This window comes from Delphinus delphis, chromosome 2, assembly GCF_949987515.2.
Source record: "Delphinus delphis chromosome 2, mDelDel1.2, whole genome shotgun sequence".
Taxonomy (NCBI): domain Eukaryota; kingdom Metazoa; phylum Chordata; class Mammalia; order Artiodactyla; family Delphinidae; genus Delphinus; species Delphinus delphis.
Genome location: NC_082684.1, coordinates 165,995,272 through 166,009,278, shown reverse-complemented (window position 1 = coordinate 166,009,278; position 14,007 = coordinate 165,995,272). Strand labels below are relative to the sequence as shown.

General features: G+C 45.4%; 1 protein-coding gene across 1 annotated transcript in view; it reads left to right on the top strand.

Annotated features, from left to right (window-relative positions):
- C2H10orf67 (chromosome 2 C10orf67 homolog) overlaps positions 1–8,143 on the top strand; it is a 92,980-nt gene extending 84,837 nt beyond the window's left edge. Inside the window, exon 15 of the mRNA XM_060003140.1 lies at positions 8,078–8,143. Within this exon, the coding sequence (XP_059859123.1) occupies positions 8,078–8,143 (66 nt within the window). The remainder of the gene's footprint in view (positions 1–8,077) is intronic.
- Positions 8,144–14,007: the final 5,864 nt, after the last annotated feature.

The window sequence follows — 14,007 nt, the reverse complement described above, 5'->3', positions numbered from 1 at the left end:
CTCCCTCCCTCCCTCCCTCCCTCCCTCCCTCCCTCTCTCCCTCTCTCCCTCTCTCCCTCTTTCCCCTCCTGCCACCTGAATGCAGTATTTCCTGAGTACGGTTTGGTAACTGCACCCACTTCCGCCACTCTCACTCCCAGTCTACAGCCAGTTCTTATAAGTTTGGGGGTGCCTGTCCTGCTGTGACAATAGGGTCTTGAAGCCTTTAAGCCATCAGGTCGCTTGGCTCAGTTCCTGTGAGTGAAGTAAGTTTTGCCTTTGAGCCTCCCTAAGCCCAGAGCTTTCTAAAAAGCCATAGTAGCCCCAGGTTAGAAACTTTTTTTTTCTCCCAGTTTCCTTTCATTCATGCTTCTGTCTTTGAGGAGTGGTTTGTTCTTTCACCCAACACGGAGCACATTCAGCCTCTGTCACCAAAAAGGAGCTTTATTCCTGGCTGTCATTGCGAATTTCTGCAGCTGGAATTACACAGGTCTGTGGTTTCAGCCTGTGTATGAGTGCTAGGGCCGCCGTAACCAAGTACAGCAGCTGGTTGGCTAAACCACAGAAATTTGTGGTGTCACAGCTCTGGAGGCTGGAAGTTTGAAATCAAGATGCCAGCAGGGTTGGTTCCTTCTGAGGTCTGTGAGGGGGAAACCTGTCCATGCTGCTCTCAGAGCTTCAGGAACCTCACGTGTTTCTTTGCTTGTAGATGGTGGTCTCCTCATGTCTTCACACAGTCTTCCCTCCGTGTGTGTGTATCTGTGTCCAGATTTCACCTTTTTATGAGGATGAAGACATGCTGGATTAGGGTCCATCCTAATGACCTCATCTTAACTCAATCATCCGCAAAGACCCGATTTCCAAATAAGGTCACATTCACAGGTCCTGGCAGTTAGGACTCCAGCGTCTTTCGGGGGAGACACAATTCAGTCCATAACAGCCTTGTTCATTGTTTTACATTTCTTTACCTGAGAAATGTTTATCTATTTTATCGCAGTATGTCTTTGGTTTTATTTTTAAATTTATTTTATTAATTTATTTATTTTTGGCTGTATTGGGTCTTCGTTGCTACACACAGGCTTTCTCTAGTTGCAGGGAGCAGGGTCTACTCTTTGTTGTGGTGTGCGGGCTTCTCATTGCTGTGGCTTCTCTTGTTGTGGAGCACGGGCTCTAGGCACGTGGGCTTCAGTAGTTGTGGCACGCGGGCTCTAGAGCACAGGCTCAGTAGTTGTGGCTCACAGGCTTAGTTGCTCCGCGGCATGTGGGATCTTCCCAGACCAGGGCTCGAACCCATGTTCCTTGCGTTGGCAGGCAGATTCTCAACCACTGTGCCTCTAGGGAAGACCCCCAGTATATCTTTGGATTATTTTCTTTTTAAATTGTTATTTATCATGTCCATACAGTATAATAAATCATGAACTTGCTATATTGTACTTCCTTCTCCCCCCACCAAAAAATTCCTATATGTTCAAACCAGTTTTCTTCACGTTTCTAGACCAAAGACCCTTCATTTGATTTCAGGCCTACCTTATGTATACAGTCTGTTCTAAGAACACTTCCCCTTTGTAAACAATGGCCCCACTTCTTATTATCCTATACATCAAAAGCACGTATTAAATATCTACCATTTCTTGAAAGAACATTTTAAAATCTCTGTTGCACCTTAGTAAAAGTCCTTTCCCCCGGTGTTCTGTCTGTGAAATAGGCAATAAGTTACCTTTTCTGGAAAAGGATGTGTTATGGGTTGAATTATATCCCCCCTCTCCCAAAAGATATGTTGACACCCTAACCCCGGTTCCTGTGAATGTAACCTTATTTATAAAATAGGGTCTTTGCAGATTTAATCAAGTTAAGATGAGGTGATTGGGGTGGGCCCTAATCCAATATGACTGGTGTCCTTATAAGAAGAGGGAAATTGGGGGCTTCCCTGGTGGCGCAGTGGTTGAGAGTCCACCTGCCGATGCAGGGGACACGGGTTCGTGCCCCGGTCCGGGAAGATCCCACATGCCGCGGAGCGGCTGGGCCCGTGAGCCATGGCCGCTGAGCCTGCGCGTCCGGAGCCTGTGCTCTGCAACGGGAGAGGCCACAACAGTGAGAGGCCTGTGTACCGCGAAAAAAAAAAGAAGAGCGAAATTGGGACACACACACACAGGGAGAATGCCACGTGATGAAAGAGGTAGAGATTGGAGAGGTGCGGCTGTAAGCCAAGGAACCCCAAGGATCTACAGCCACTACCAGCAGCTAGGAAGAGGCAAGGAAGGATTGCACCCAGAGTTTGAGCACGAGCAAGGTCCTGTCGACACCTGGATTTCAGACTTCCAACCTCCAGATCCGTGAGAGAATAAATACGTGTTGTTCTAAGCTATATGGTTTATATTACTTTGTTACAGCAGCTCTAGGAAGCTAAAAGCAGGATGCCGATTTGATCATTTCCATGACATCCACATTCAATAGATAGACAGCCACCGTCCCAAATGAGTTCAGGGGCCTTGTGTTTCCAGTTGACATTACATCATCGTAGGGTAAGGAGTTCTGCCATTGACTTCTCAAGTAACGGAGACATCTCCCTTGGATTGATTAGAAAGCTACTTCCTCCAACTTCAAGGTATGCTGTCGTTTTAAGGAATCAAATGTGGTAAGGCTTGTGTATAAATGTGCCTGCCACTTCCCAGGCATTCAGTAAGTGATCAATAAATGTTTAATAAAATTGAGTCTGACGTTTGCATCACATCATAATTGTATGAACTTGGGTAACAGCCTAACATCCCTATTTGTCCTCTGGCTAAAGAGTCCCACTGCATCCCAGCGCTCTCCTCCTGTAATGCTGTCGACACCTTCTTTTCTTACTCATCCCCTCCCTTCCTCTTCAAGCAGGCGCCCTCTGGTCCTCCTTACCTTTAATGTCAGCCCTCCAGAGAGAAAACGGAACCTGCTCTCTCTCCTTCTCTAGCCCCAGATTACTCCACTTGCCTTCTGCTCTGCATCTCCCTGACACTGCTCCTCCCTAGGGTACCCTCCCTAGGGAATCCTTCAAATGTGAAATAGTTTTCAGTTCCTCAGTGTATCCCCTGGCACTGGACCACACCCCTTGCATTCTGTTACTAATGAGTGTCCCTTAACTCTTGAAATGCTCTTTTTTTTTTTTTTTTTTTTTTTTTGCGGTACACGGGCCTCTCACTGTTGTGACCTCTCCCGTTGCGGAGCACAGGCTCCGGATGCGCAGGCTCAGCGACCATGGCTCACGGGCCCAGCCGCTCCACGGCATGTGGGATCTTCCTGGACTAGGGGCACGAACCCGCGTCCCTTGCATCGGCAGGCGGACTCTCAACCACTGCGCCACCAGGGAAGCCCCTGGATTTCATTCTTTGATTCACTTTTACACACTTTGTTATTCCTCTGTATCCTTCAATAGATGTCTGTGGCTTTCAGGATAAAACCAAATTCTTCAGTTTAGCATATAAGAGCATGCATAATCCCTGCCTCTCCCCTACATGAGCTCTCTAATCTAGTCATAACAAATGACTTGCTGTTCCCCACTCTTCCGTGCTATTCCATGCTTCTCTGCCTTTATACACGCTTGCACCTAGGTGGTAGGTCTTGTGCCTGCTCTTGCTGGGGTCGCTCATATTCTACAGTTAGCTGGCTGTCGCTGGCCTCAGGCTGGCCGTCTGCTGGGCTGACAGGTGCAACCACATCTTATATTTCTCATCATTGATCACGCAAACCCAGTCTTGCTTTCATGGTGGTGTCAGGGTTCTCAAGAACAGCAAAAAAGAGCAAGCACCAGTGCACAAGGACTGTTGAAGTTTGCTGACACCACATTTGCTTCTGTCCCATTAGTCAGAGAGAGTCTCATGACCAAGACCGGTCAACGTGGAGGCAACTGGAAAGGCTGTGGTTACCGAGGGGCCCACACTTCTTAACCTCCTAGGTTTCACCTTCTTTTTGTGAATTCATTCATTTATTTATTCATTCATTCCACAGACTTTATGAGCACCTACTAGATTTTACTTTTTTAAATTGAAGTACAGTTAATTTACAACGTTGTGCTAGTTTCTGGTGTACAGCAAAGTGATTCAGTTATACATATGTATATTCTTTTTCATATTCTTTTCCATTATGGTTTATTACAGGATATTGAATATAGTCTCCTGTGCTTTATAGTAGGACCTAGCTGTTTATCTATTTTATATATAGTAGTTTGTATCTGCTCATCCCAAACTCCTGATTTATCCCTTCCCCACCCCCATCCCCCTCTGGTAACCATAAATTTGTTTTCTGTGTCTGTGAGTCTGTTTCTGTTTTGTAAATAAGTTCACTTGTATCATATTTTGGATTCCACATACAAGTGATATCATATGGTATTTGTCTTTCTCTGTCTGACTTACTTCACTTAGTGTGATCATCTCTAGGTCCATCCATGTTGCTGCAAATGGCAGTGTTTCATTCTTTTTTATGGCTGAGTAGTATTCCACTGTGTATATATACCACAGCTTCTTTATCCATTCATCTGTCAATGGGCAGCTAAGTTGCTTCCACGTCTTGGCTATTGGAAATAGTGCTGCTATGAACACTGGGGTGCATGTATCTTTTCGAAGTAGCGTTTTGTCTGGATATATGCCCAGGAGTGGGATTGTTGCATCATATGGTAACTGTGAGCACCTACTATAAACAAAGACTTAGGCAAGGCACTGAGGATGCAGAGAGTCTTCTCAGTGCTTGAAATTTCTATTCTAAGACTGACACTCAAAGATTAGCACATTCAATAAAAGTAATACCAGTATTTACAGAGGTCCCACGAGGCAAGGTGAACCTGAAAATGCCTCTCTGCATTTGTCACCATTTCCGCAGAAACTGCTACCTCATGAAAATCAGGATTAGCCATTAGCAGCCCCTTCCCTCATAAAGATCATAAAAAGCCAAAATACAGAAACGATGTTTAAAATATTTTCAGTGTGTAAATTTTTTAAAATTGTAACTGAAAAATGACTATATTTCTTTGGTAGCCTATAAATTCAAGCCATGGGGTTGTGTGAACACAGCATTTCCTCTAAATATCAAATGTGGGCTAGAGGAGCAGTTAACATTTTAATCCTCCTTGCTTGTTTATAGGAACAAATTTGCTTGCAACTTCAGATTCACACTTGTGCAAATAAATTACAAAGACCAAAAGTGCAAATGAAAAATCCCTTTTCAAAGAACTATGAAGCTTCCATATTAGGTATAATGATTTTTCTCTAGGATTAGGACAGATTGCATGGGGAGCCCAGGCTTTCATAAAGAGGGGGGTGGGGAATTGACTTGGGCCTTCATTTTCTCACAAAAGGCACAATGCGAAGTGCATCTGTGAACATTGCATAATTTGTTATGTTCTACAAAGAGGTGGGTTTTTGTTATACACATACCAGAGCTATTTGGTACTGTTTCACCAATGATCTCTATTCAGGTCCAGAAAAGAAATTGGCCTCAGAAGAGTGAAAGGAGAGTAAATTTTTCTTTAAAAATTAGATACAGATTATCGCTTCAAAATGCAGGAGGGGATTTTACAAGTGACGGTGCACTGATTAGCTTTCCAATGGACACCCAGTCCTTTATGAATCGCATACTAGCTGTGGTCAACTGTGACCAATGTGGTTTATTACTCTCCCGAAGAGCTGAACTGAGATTACCCATCTAATTTAATTGAGAAATGTTGGGTGAACTTGAACTGTTTCATGGACATGAATGACCAGAGAATTTATTTGATAAGACATTAAGGGCTGAATATGGTAGCTATCTCTTTGATGGTTTGATACAGTCATTTCTTTAGTTCATTAGCAAATCTCTCGTAGATTTTTGTTGTTGTTGTTGTTCTTCTGGGGATTACATGAGCAGCCAAAATGAAAAAGGGAGAAAAACGTTTCTGTACCTCATTAGAAAAAAATTTTTAAACTTACCTTTATCGGTAAATATTCATGACACTTTTTAATGTAGTCTGAAAAGTGACATCAGCTTTTAAGTAAAGGAGGAAAAAAGATGTCAGGAAGTTAACTTGTTATTCACCAGCATTCTTTGCATTTTCTTGTAAACTGGGCAGCGTGAGCTTTTATTGCTGGCATCTCAATGAAACGTTTAAGGTAACTTTACCATTAGCAGAGCACACAAGGTAGCATCAGATGAAAAGGTGCTTTCTCTTCTTATGTCTGCTAACATTAACATAAATTCTGCTGTATTCCCAAGGACAAGCGCTAAGGTGTAATGTGGATGTTTGCATCTTTTTTTAAACTGTATTCAAATGTGATATCTTTTAAACTACTCACAGAAACTCAGAGATGGAAACTCTTAAGAATAAATTACAAAATCACACCTCATGTTCCTAGTGACTCTTTAAATGGAATTTTTCATTGAAACTTTGTCATTAAAATAGAAAGGCCTTTGGTTGTGCCCATACAAGCATAATAAATTGTATATGTTTGTGATACTGAATGACTCTTGCCCATATGCTGCGCTGCAAAGCTACATGAATAAGGCATTTACCAAATCAGGCCCACCACATTAAACAGAAAAACAATCTTTATTCATGGTAACTTATCAGTTTCAATTAATCAACCTTAACAATGGAAATTCTGATGTGTTCAAGCAACTTGAAAGCAATAGGTCATCTTGAGGGCAGCCATGTTGTGTCTTTGTGCCTAAGGTTTCAAACAAAGAGACATCTCCAATAAATATACTTGCATATACATACATACATGTGCATATATATATGTACCAATGGATGGCCGTATCTATGCCGGGTCACGCCAACCAAAATGCATGTTAAGTATTTAAGACTTTTATCATAGCAAATGTAATTATTTTCCTCCAAGTATTACTTTTTGAGCTCTGCAAGTGTAAACAAAAGGAAAGAAATTTCCATTGGATGACCATCCTTTCAGTTTCTGTGCTGCTATGTGAATAGCATTGTGCAAACCATTCCAATGGTTTTGAAAAGGGGTAACCATTGGTTTGATTTGGTTACACGGTTTAGTAAAGAGCTCCCTCCCACTGCCTTAGGGTCTGTGAAAGGTCTGTGACCTGTTTAGAACTGCCAAGTGAAATGTCATGTCGCCCCTCCCAAATGGGAGTATCTGCATTCATTTGATCAGTATAAAAAATGATTGGGGATGGCGAGATCAGTGCTTTTGAATTGCAATTTATAGCAGTTTACAAAAATGCACATTGTTGGAAAAGAAAACATGGAAGTGTTTCTTTCCAAATTGCATTACCTGTGAAATGTCATTAGTCTTTTAAGGATATTTACATCCTTTTTTTAAATTATTATTTAGGAGACATACTTCAGCTAAAGAAAATCAGAATTTTATTATATGATAATTTTTAAAACTTGTATTTTGGTTCTAGTAGCAGAATTTAAGGAACACAGTGTGTCCGCCTTCTAAGGATTAAACATAATTTGTTATCATTTCCACTTATTCGTTCTCTAAGATGGTCTTTGCTAATCCGTTGCATTAGCGGAGGATTCCCAATTATCTTTCCCAGATTCTAGAGGAGTCCTTTGCTGGTAAATGCCTTGTCTGCTGATTTCTAATAGGGAATCTGAAACCACAGGTATATTTAATTCTACTAGGTCTCCGTTATTCTTTCAATGGTTTACTACTGAAACTTCTTTGTTGGATGAATACTTTCTAAATTATGTTACCCTTTGATTCATCTACATGTATGCACAGTTTCATAAAAGGAATGTTATTTCTTTTCATTAAATTCGTTCAAGAGTACATGAACTTTATCCCAAAAGTTAAGGTAGGCTGTTCCAGTTCATAAGTTAATGCAGCCACCTGGGTCTCTGGGATCCGGAAGTGCTGAAAGTTCCATCTTCTTCAACTTAGGCAGTGGGTAGAATCGGACATTATTTTGAAGATTCTTCTTTTAGTAAGAAAAGTTACCTTGGGAAAGGGGCCTTAGAACTTCCCTGGCTGATACTGGACGAGAGAAAGAGGGACCCTGCTTCAGAGAATACTTGACCCAGATACACTCCCTAGCACTCCACTTTGAACCTCCCAACCATTGAAAGCTGAGCTTGTCGCGTTTTTATCTTTGTTCATGTTATGCCTTGGAATGACAGCCTGGCTCTGTGTCCCCCTCTTCCACTGCCCCGGCTGTGAGTGTCCACATTGACACCTACCGGTGACCGCAGGCTGCAAGTCTTTGTTGCCTTCTCCACGCTCCTGGCTTTCACTGGGGTTAGCTCAGGGCCTTTGTTCCCCTTCAAAGCTGGAACATCATATCCCATGTTGTGGCTTTGCTGTCTCAGACCCCCAACGCTTTCCTCACAATTTACACACCAGGTAAATGTCCCTCCCTACCGAGCAGAGAGCCCAGCCTGGGGCGGGAGGGGCGGGGAGCAGGGAGGGCAAACCTCCCCACCCCCCCAACATCAGAACCCCGCCAAGTTGATTGTCTTTCCTCCTCATTCATAATTTGCTATTTCATAAGGAGGAAAGATTGAAAACGCATATGGAAATGTAAACCTTAGTCAGATCCTAGGACCCAAACACAAGACAACCCCTGCCTTGTTTTATTCTCTTACGACGGCTCGTAACTCCTGAGTCAGAACCGGCCTTGGTCACAGGCACCTCAGACCATATCTCCAGTCTGGGGCAGCAGGAAAACTACCTCAGGGGAAAACTTGATGGGCACATGCTATTTTGAAGGCCAAGGAGGATCTGGCCGCCTGACTGACCTGCCCTCACCCCCTCGTCGAGGTGACTGAAGAGGCCCCCCCAGCTGGAGCCAGGCCTGGGAGACTCCACTGAAAGTGAGGGAAAGAGCTATGGGTGGGGAGTGGTTTATGTACAGAAGTAAAACAAATTTCACATCTCTTGGTCTCTCCCTGTGTTTAGTGAGGCTGTCAGAAACCCTGGAAGAAGAGTCTTTGGAGAAGCCGTCGATGCCCCAGAACACCCCAGTCAACGATACGGATGCCCCTGAGTAGGCGCCGGACACTGGGCTGCGCAGAGCGGGACCCCAGGAAGAGGGCCCTCCCCATCCTGGCGTAAGGACTGCCTCCCTGACAAGGGACACCATCTCCAAGGCGTTTCTAACATAACTGTTCCGTCTCTCCACATGTCGCGCACGCTCTGGAGCACCGCGCTTGAAGAGAAGGCCAAGTGCGCGCTCTGCGCGCACCTTTCCAAGTTCGGAAGGAAACCCCGCTCGCTGGCGCTTGGTGAGCGGGGCGCACAGACCCCGAGCCGCCGCCAAATCCATCCCGGCGCTTCCTGGGCTCAGCGGGGTGCCCCAGCGCCTTAGGGTGGGAAGGAACGGACTTCAATTAAAATTAAAAAGTTTGAGGCACTAACCCAGTGTCATTCCCTCTCTAATCCACTCCGTCTCTCTGTAACAGGAAGTCGAACTGATTTGCTGCCAACTGATCCCATAAAGGAGAACCAGGAAACCTCAAAGAGGATTTTAAATTTCCTCAAAGGAGGTCCGCTCCGACATAGGCACGGGACTCCCAGAGTATCTTAAACGCTGTAAACAATTCTTCAGTAAGTGTGGAAACTCTCTGGACTAGTGCTTCCAGGTAAGGATCAAGATGAAGATTTACATATCTATTCTTGCCGGAATGTCAGGTACCATTTCCCGAAAGACCGGTTTGCTTTCTTCTCGGTGCAGTGGTCAATTCGGTCCTTTCTGTTCCCTTGACTACAAGTCAGGCCCAGTTTGCAGCCCAGTTTCAAGATAGTAGGCTCTGGATTGCAGATTTCTAAAGCTGTTTATTAAATCTCAGGAAGTATATTCGTGGTAGCCGCCACATAAAGCCGATATACCCTGGTGCAGACGAAAGCTACAGAGGCGATTTATTTGTGCGTAAAAGGCACTGGATTTAATTGGAGAGAGACGTGTTCAACTCGAGGACATGGGGTGGCATAGCGCGGTGGAGCATTATTCGAGCTTCATCTGCTATGCACTGTATGCCACCGTCCCCAGAGGAGTGTTGCCCTAGAAACTTGTTTTAAATCTGCGGCTATATATCAACACCTTTTTTTAGCAGTCCTTGGCTGAATTACAGTTACACAGTTTGGCGCTTCTTTCAAATTTCCTCCCATCAGTTTGGCTAAAGAAAGGAATTTTTCTCCTTTAGAAATGAATTGGCTTAATTAGTAAGTAGATTAATGGCAATTGCTGGTGAGTTGGTTTCCAGCAGAGTTTCACCAGAGAGGGTTAATCGGAGTCAGGTCTGGAATCTTTCCCAGAACTGGCTGCCAGCCATTTCCACCAACCAATCAACCCTACAAGAAATGGAGGAAATGAAATAGAACTTATATTCTCCGTGCTATCATCCTGGACAGTGAAATCCCTTGGAGACAGCCTTCTGGCTGGGTGTAGAATAGACTGTGTCATTTCAGAATTTTCACAGAAACCTTGAAAAGTTTCACCTTCAAGATTTATCTGGGTACCAAAGCGGAATTTCACATGGCACAATGAGTGTCTCCACAGAACGCTGAGGGCACATTGGAAATGCCTGAGGCTTTTAAGTCAATTTCAGGTTTTACAGATGTTGCACAAACCTCCTAAGTCCCACCCTAGATCTCATCTACCAGAAGTCTTTACAAAGTTTAGCTGTATGTTTTGCAGCCTTTTCACTTATTTTTTCCATAGTGATAAAAAATGCATTCATAGTTTAACTTGCAGCTGCATTACTCTTGCAAAAAAAAAAAAAATCCCTGCTGAGAAATGCATATAATAGGAAAAACAGATCGGCTGGACAGCAGTGTAATTAATGCCAGAAAGGGCTGAGGCCGGTTTCATAGTTTGTCTTTTGAGGATATCACGACGAGACCTGGTGAAAAATGACACATGCTTTAGCATTTCAGAAAGCTGGCAACGGGCAGCGCTTTTCCTTTTTTCTTTGACTTTCTGCCTCAGAACAAAGAGGTCGGCAGAACTAGCTAGGTTGTAATGAGTTCTATGTCCCTAGCACATTAAGTGCATCATGGAAACATATTGTATCGAAATAGTTTGGAGGAGAATACCGGGGATGAAAGAGAATGGGTGCTTTGATCAGCTCCCTGGGGTCCTGAGCGCGCACAGACTGACTTGCAAGGCGTTATTCAGCTGGAGCTAGACACACTTACAACACCATTCAAAGAAATTTGCATATCTGTAATTTATCACATTGGTCCAGAACATTTTCGCAAGGTAAATAAAAGTTGGCTGAATAAAAAAATCAATCATCGCAGATAGTGTGGAAACTGTGAAGCCTATCTCCATTAAAAACATAAATAAATATGTCCATAAAGCATGACGACTTAGAGGCTGACTTTATTATAAAATGTCCTTAGAGCAACAGGTTATGCGCTGACAGAGACAAGAGTGGCCACAATTTCTTTGCACTTCTACTTTAGGAGAGTGCATTTCTAGCTTCCCACTAGAATAAAGGCAGAAAGTTGAAGAGATGTGTGTGGCTATAACCAGCACCGTGACATGCAGAGAAACGTTAGTACACACTTTGAGGAGATGTGGAAGATGGCTCAGTCTCCTCGGTGTCTGCAAATGCTAAGGTTAAATCTCATTTCTTCTCCTGTTGATTTCATTGCCAAGCCCTGGTTGCTGAATTTAGAAGCTCAAGAGGATGAAATGACCTGACATCCGGTCAATAGGAAAACTTGCTTTGGAATGCCCCATGAGAACAAGTGAAAATTTAACAGGCAGGCATTGTTCTGAGTTTTTAAACAACCCAGTTAAACAGCAAACAAGAATCTTCAACTTGACCTTGAAAAAGGCTGTGTGCCTGCAGATAATCTGTCAAACAACTCTGGATGACAATGATGTATTTCAAAGTATTGTCAGATGAAAAGATTGATAAATTTGCTGCTGCAGAGGGAGAACTTTGGAAACAGGCAACAGGCGGTTTAGCGCACTCCCTCTGCCGCCCCCTCCTCTGTCCTCGCCTCCCCGTACCCCCCCTCCACCCCCGGCCTTGGGGCCAACTCAGTGGAAGAGGGCCAGTAAATCCGCACTGTAATATTTCTTAAGGGGCACAGAAAAGCTGTGAACAGTACTTCTCATATTAAACGCAATATTTCTTCGCTTTCGTGGGGAACAAAAGTCATAGCAAGACGTCTTTATGTCTAGTTCAGTCAAAGGCACATCTCCGTTCCCCCCGCAGAAAGGTCAGTATCGTTGTGTTTGGTCCACCGAGGGGGTGTTTTCACGCTGAAAACTGAGCCAGCTGTCCCTGTCATACCCTCGCCATTGGGGAGCACGCACTAGCCATGGTTATTAGGCACATTCTACACCTGCAAAAATACCGATTTCCAAGACTTTTCAAGGACACCCCGCCCCCCCCTCAGTTCTCATGCCCCCTCCTCTTTCGTCTACTAAACGTTGACAACACAATTCAAGCGCTGGATGAAAGCACTGCACGCAAGAGGAAGGCTGGGGAGGGACGGCTCAGCCAGCCTCTCATGGTGTCTATTGAGCAGGCATCAAAGAAATGAGGCATCAAGGATGTTTTCAAAAGTACAGAAAAACTTCCCAATAGTTGCTGAGAGGAGTCTCACATTTGTTATTCCCACACATCCTAACGGTTGAACGCCAATATTTAGATTTTTGCACCAGTGTTAGGTGTACGTGGGTGGGTGTGCAGCCCGCAGTCCTTCACTGAGAAGTGGTTCTTCTACAACTTTTACTTGTAGTTAGCATGTCGCTGACCAAGGTCAGGAGATAATTTTTTTTTTTTCAGAATTGCCCCAATTCAAGTCCACGTCTCTTTTGAAAATCCGAATGCCAACACACTGTTGCTATCCATTTCAAAACACTTGCCCAACTGGATTTCACAATAAAACTCCTTCTAGAAACATCCACTAGCTAGCCTTCTCACCGGAATCCCATTCCAAAGGCTTGTACTCTAAAGGTAGGTGATTACCTAGCTGTTTGGGGGACGGACCTGTGGCCCAAACAAGAAAGGAGCTAAAGGCGATCCCGTGCAATCGCTGGAAATAAATCGTAAAACTAGAAATAATTGAGGAAACTTCACCTGAAGGGTGAGAATGTCCCAGGTGCCAGTTCCTCTAAGACGAGTGCAAAAGAAACTAGTTTTCTCTAGGAGCACTTGGGGGGTGGGGTGAAGGACTAATGATTCCTATCTGGCTGCGGTGGGGGGGGGGGGGCGGAACGAGGAGTGGAAAGGGAGGATTTAAGGAGCCCGTGGTGTGTCCCTAATCCAGATCTTTGTCTAGTCCTTCCACCCAAACTGCAGAGAGATACAGAAGTCCACAGAGTGGCCAAGTGCAGGAGTGCCCAGGATGCCTTGGTTTCCCGGGACAAAGGCAGGCGTGAAGCACACTGCGTGCCACAAGAGGCAGGGAAGGGGTGCCTCTCACTAGCCGGGAACCCTAAATTCTTCCCTGGGGCCTCGGGGCCTCCACACAGCCCGCCACCATCAAGCAAAGCGCCGGCGCCTCTCCAAAGCGATGTCAGCGCCACAGCTTGTTTGGAACTGGTGCCGACCCCCCAGGGAAAGCGTTGGCGTGAAGCTGCGGGGATCTCCCAAGGGCCAAGACCACCCCCCGGCGGAGCAAGGGTAGATGCCCAGGGTTCAGAAAGCAGGAGCGGGTTAGAAACCTGCGCCCTCGCCACTGCCGCCGCTGGCGCTGACGCCTCTGCCCAGAGGCAAAACCAGCTCGCCGCAGCCTGCGCCCCGGGCCACGGAGCCCTCTGCAGGCGGCTGCCCGAGGGATCCCCGCCCGGCCAGGGGGCGTTGTTACCCCCTGTCTCCCCAAAGGAAGCTTTGGGTCCCATCTCCTGCCCTCTTTCAGGCCGTTCAGCCCCCTCTCTGCTCGCCGCTTCCTGAAGCCCCTCTTGGAGACTTCCATGCGCAAAGATAGCAGGACTGCGGAGAGCCCGGCGCCGGGCAGCCACTTCCAGCCTCGAGGGAAGACAGACAGCCCCCGAACCCCGACTGCCCCGGGAGCAGGGGTTAGGCGAGCCTCTGGGGATGCTGGTCCGACTCCACCCCGGCTCTCCCGAACCCTGGGAACGCCGAGC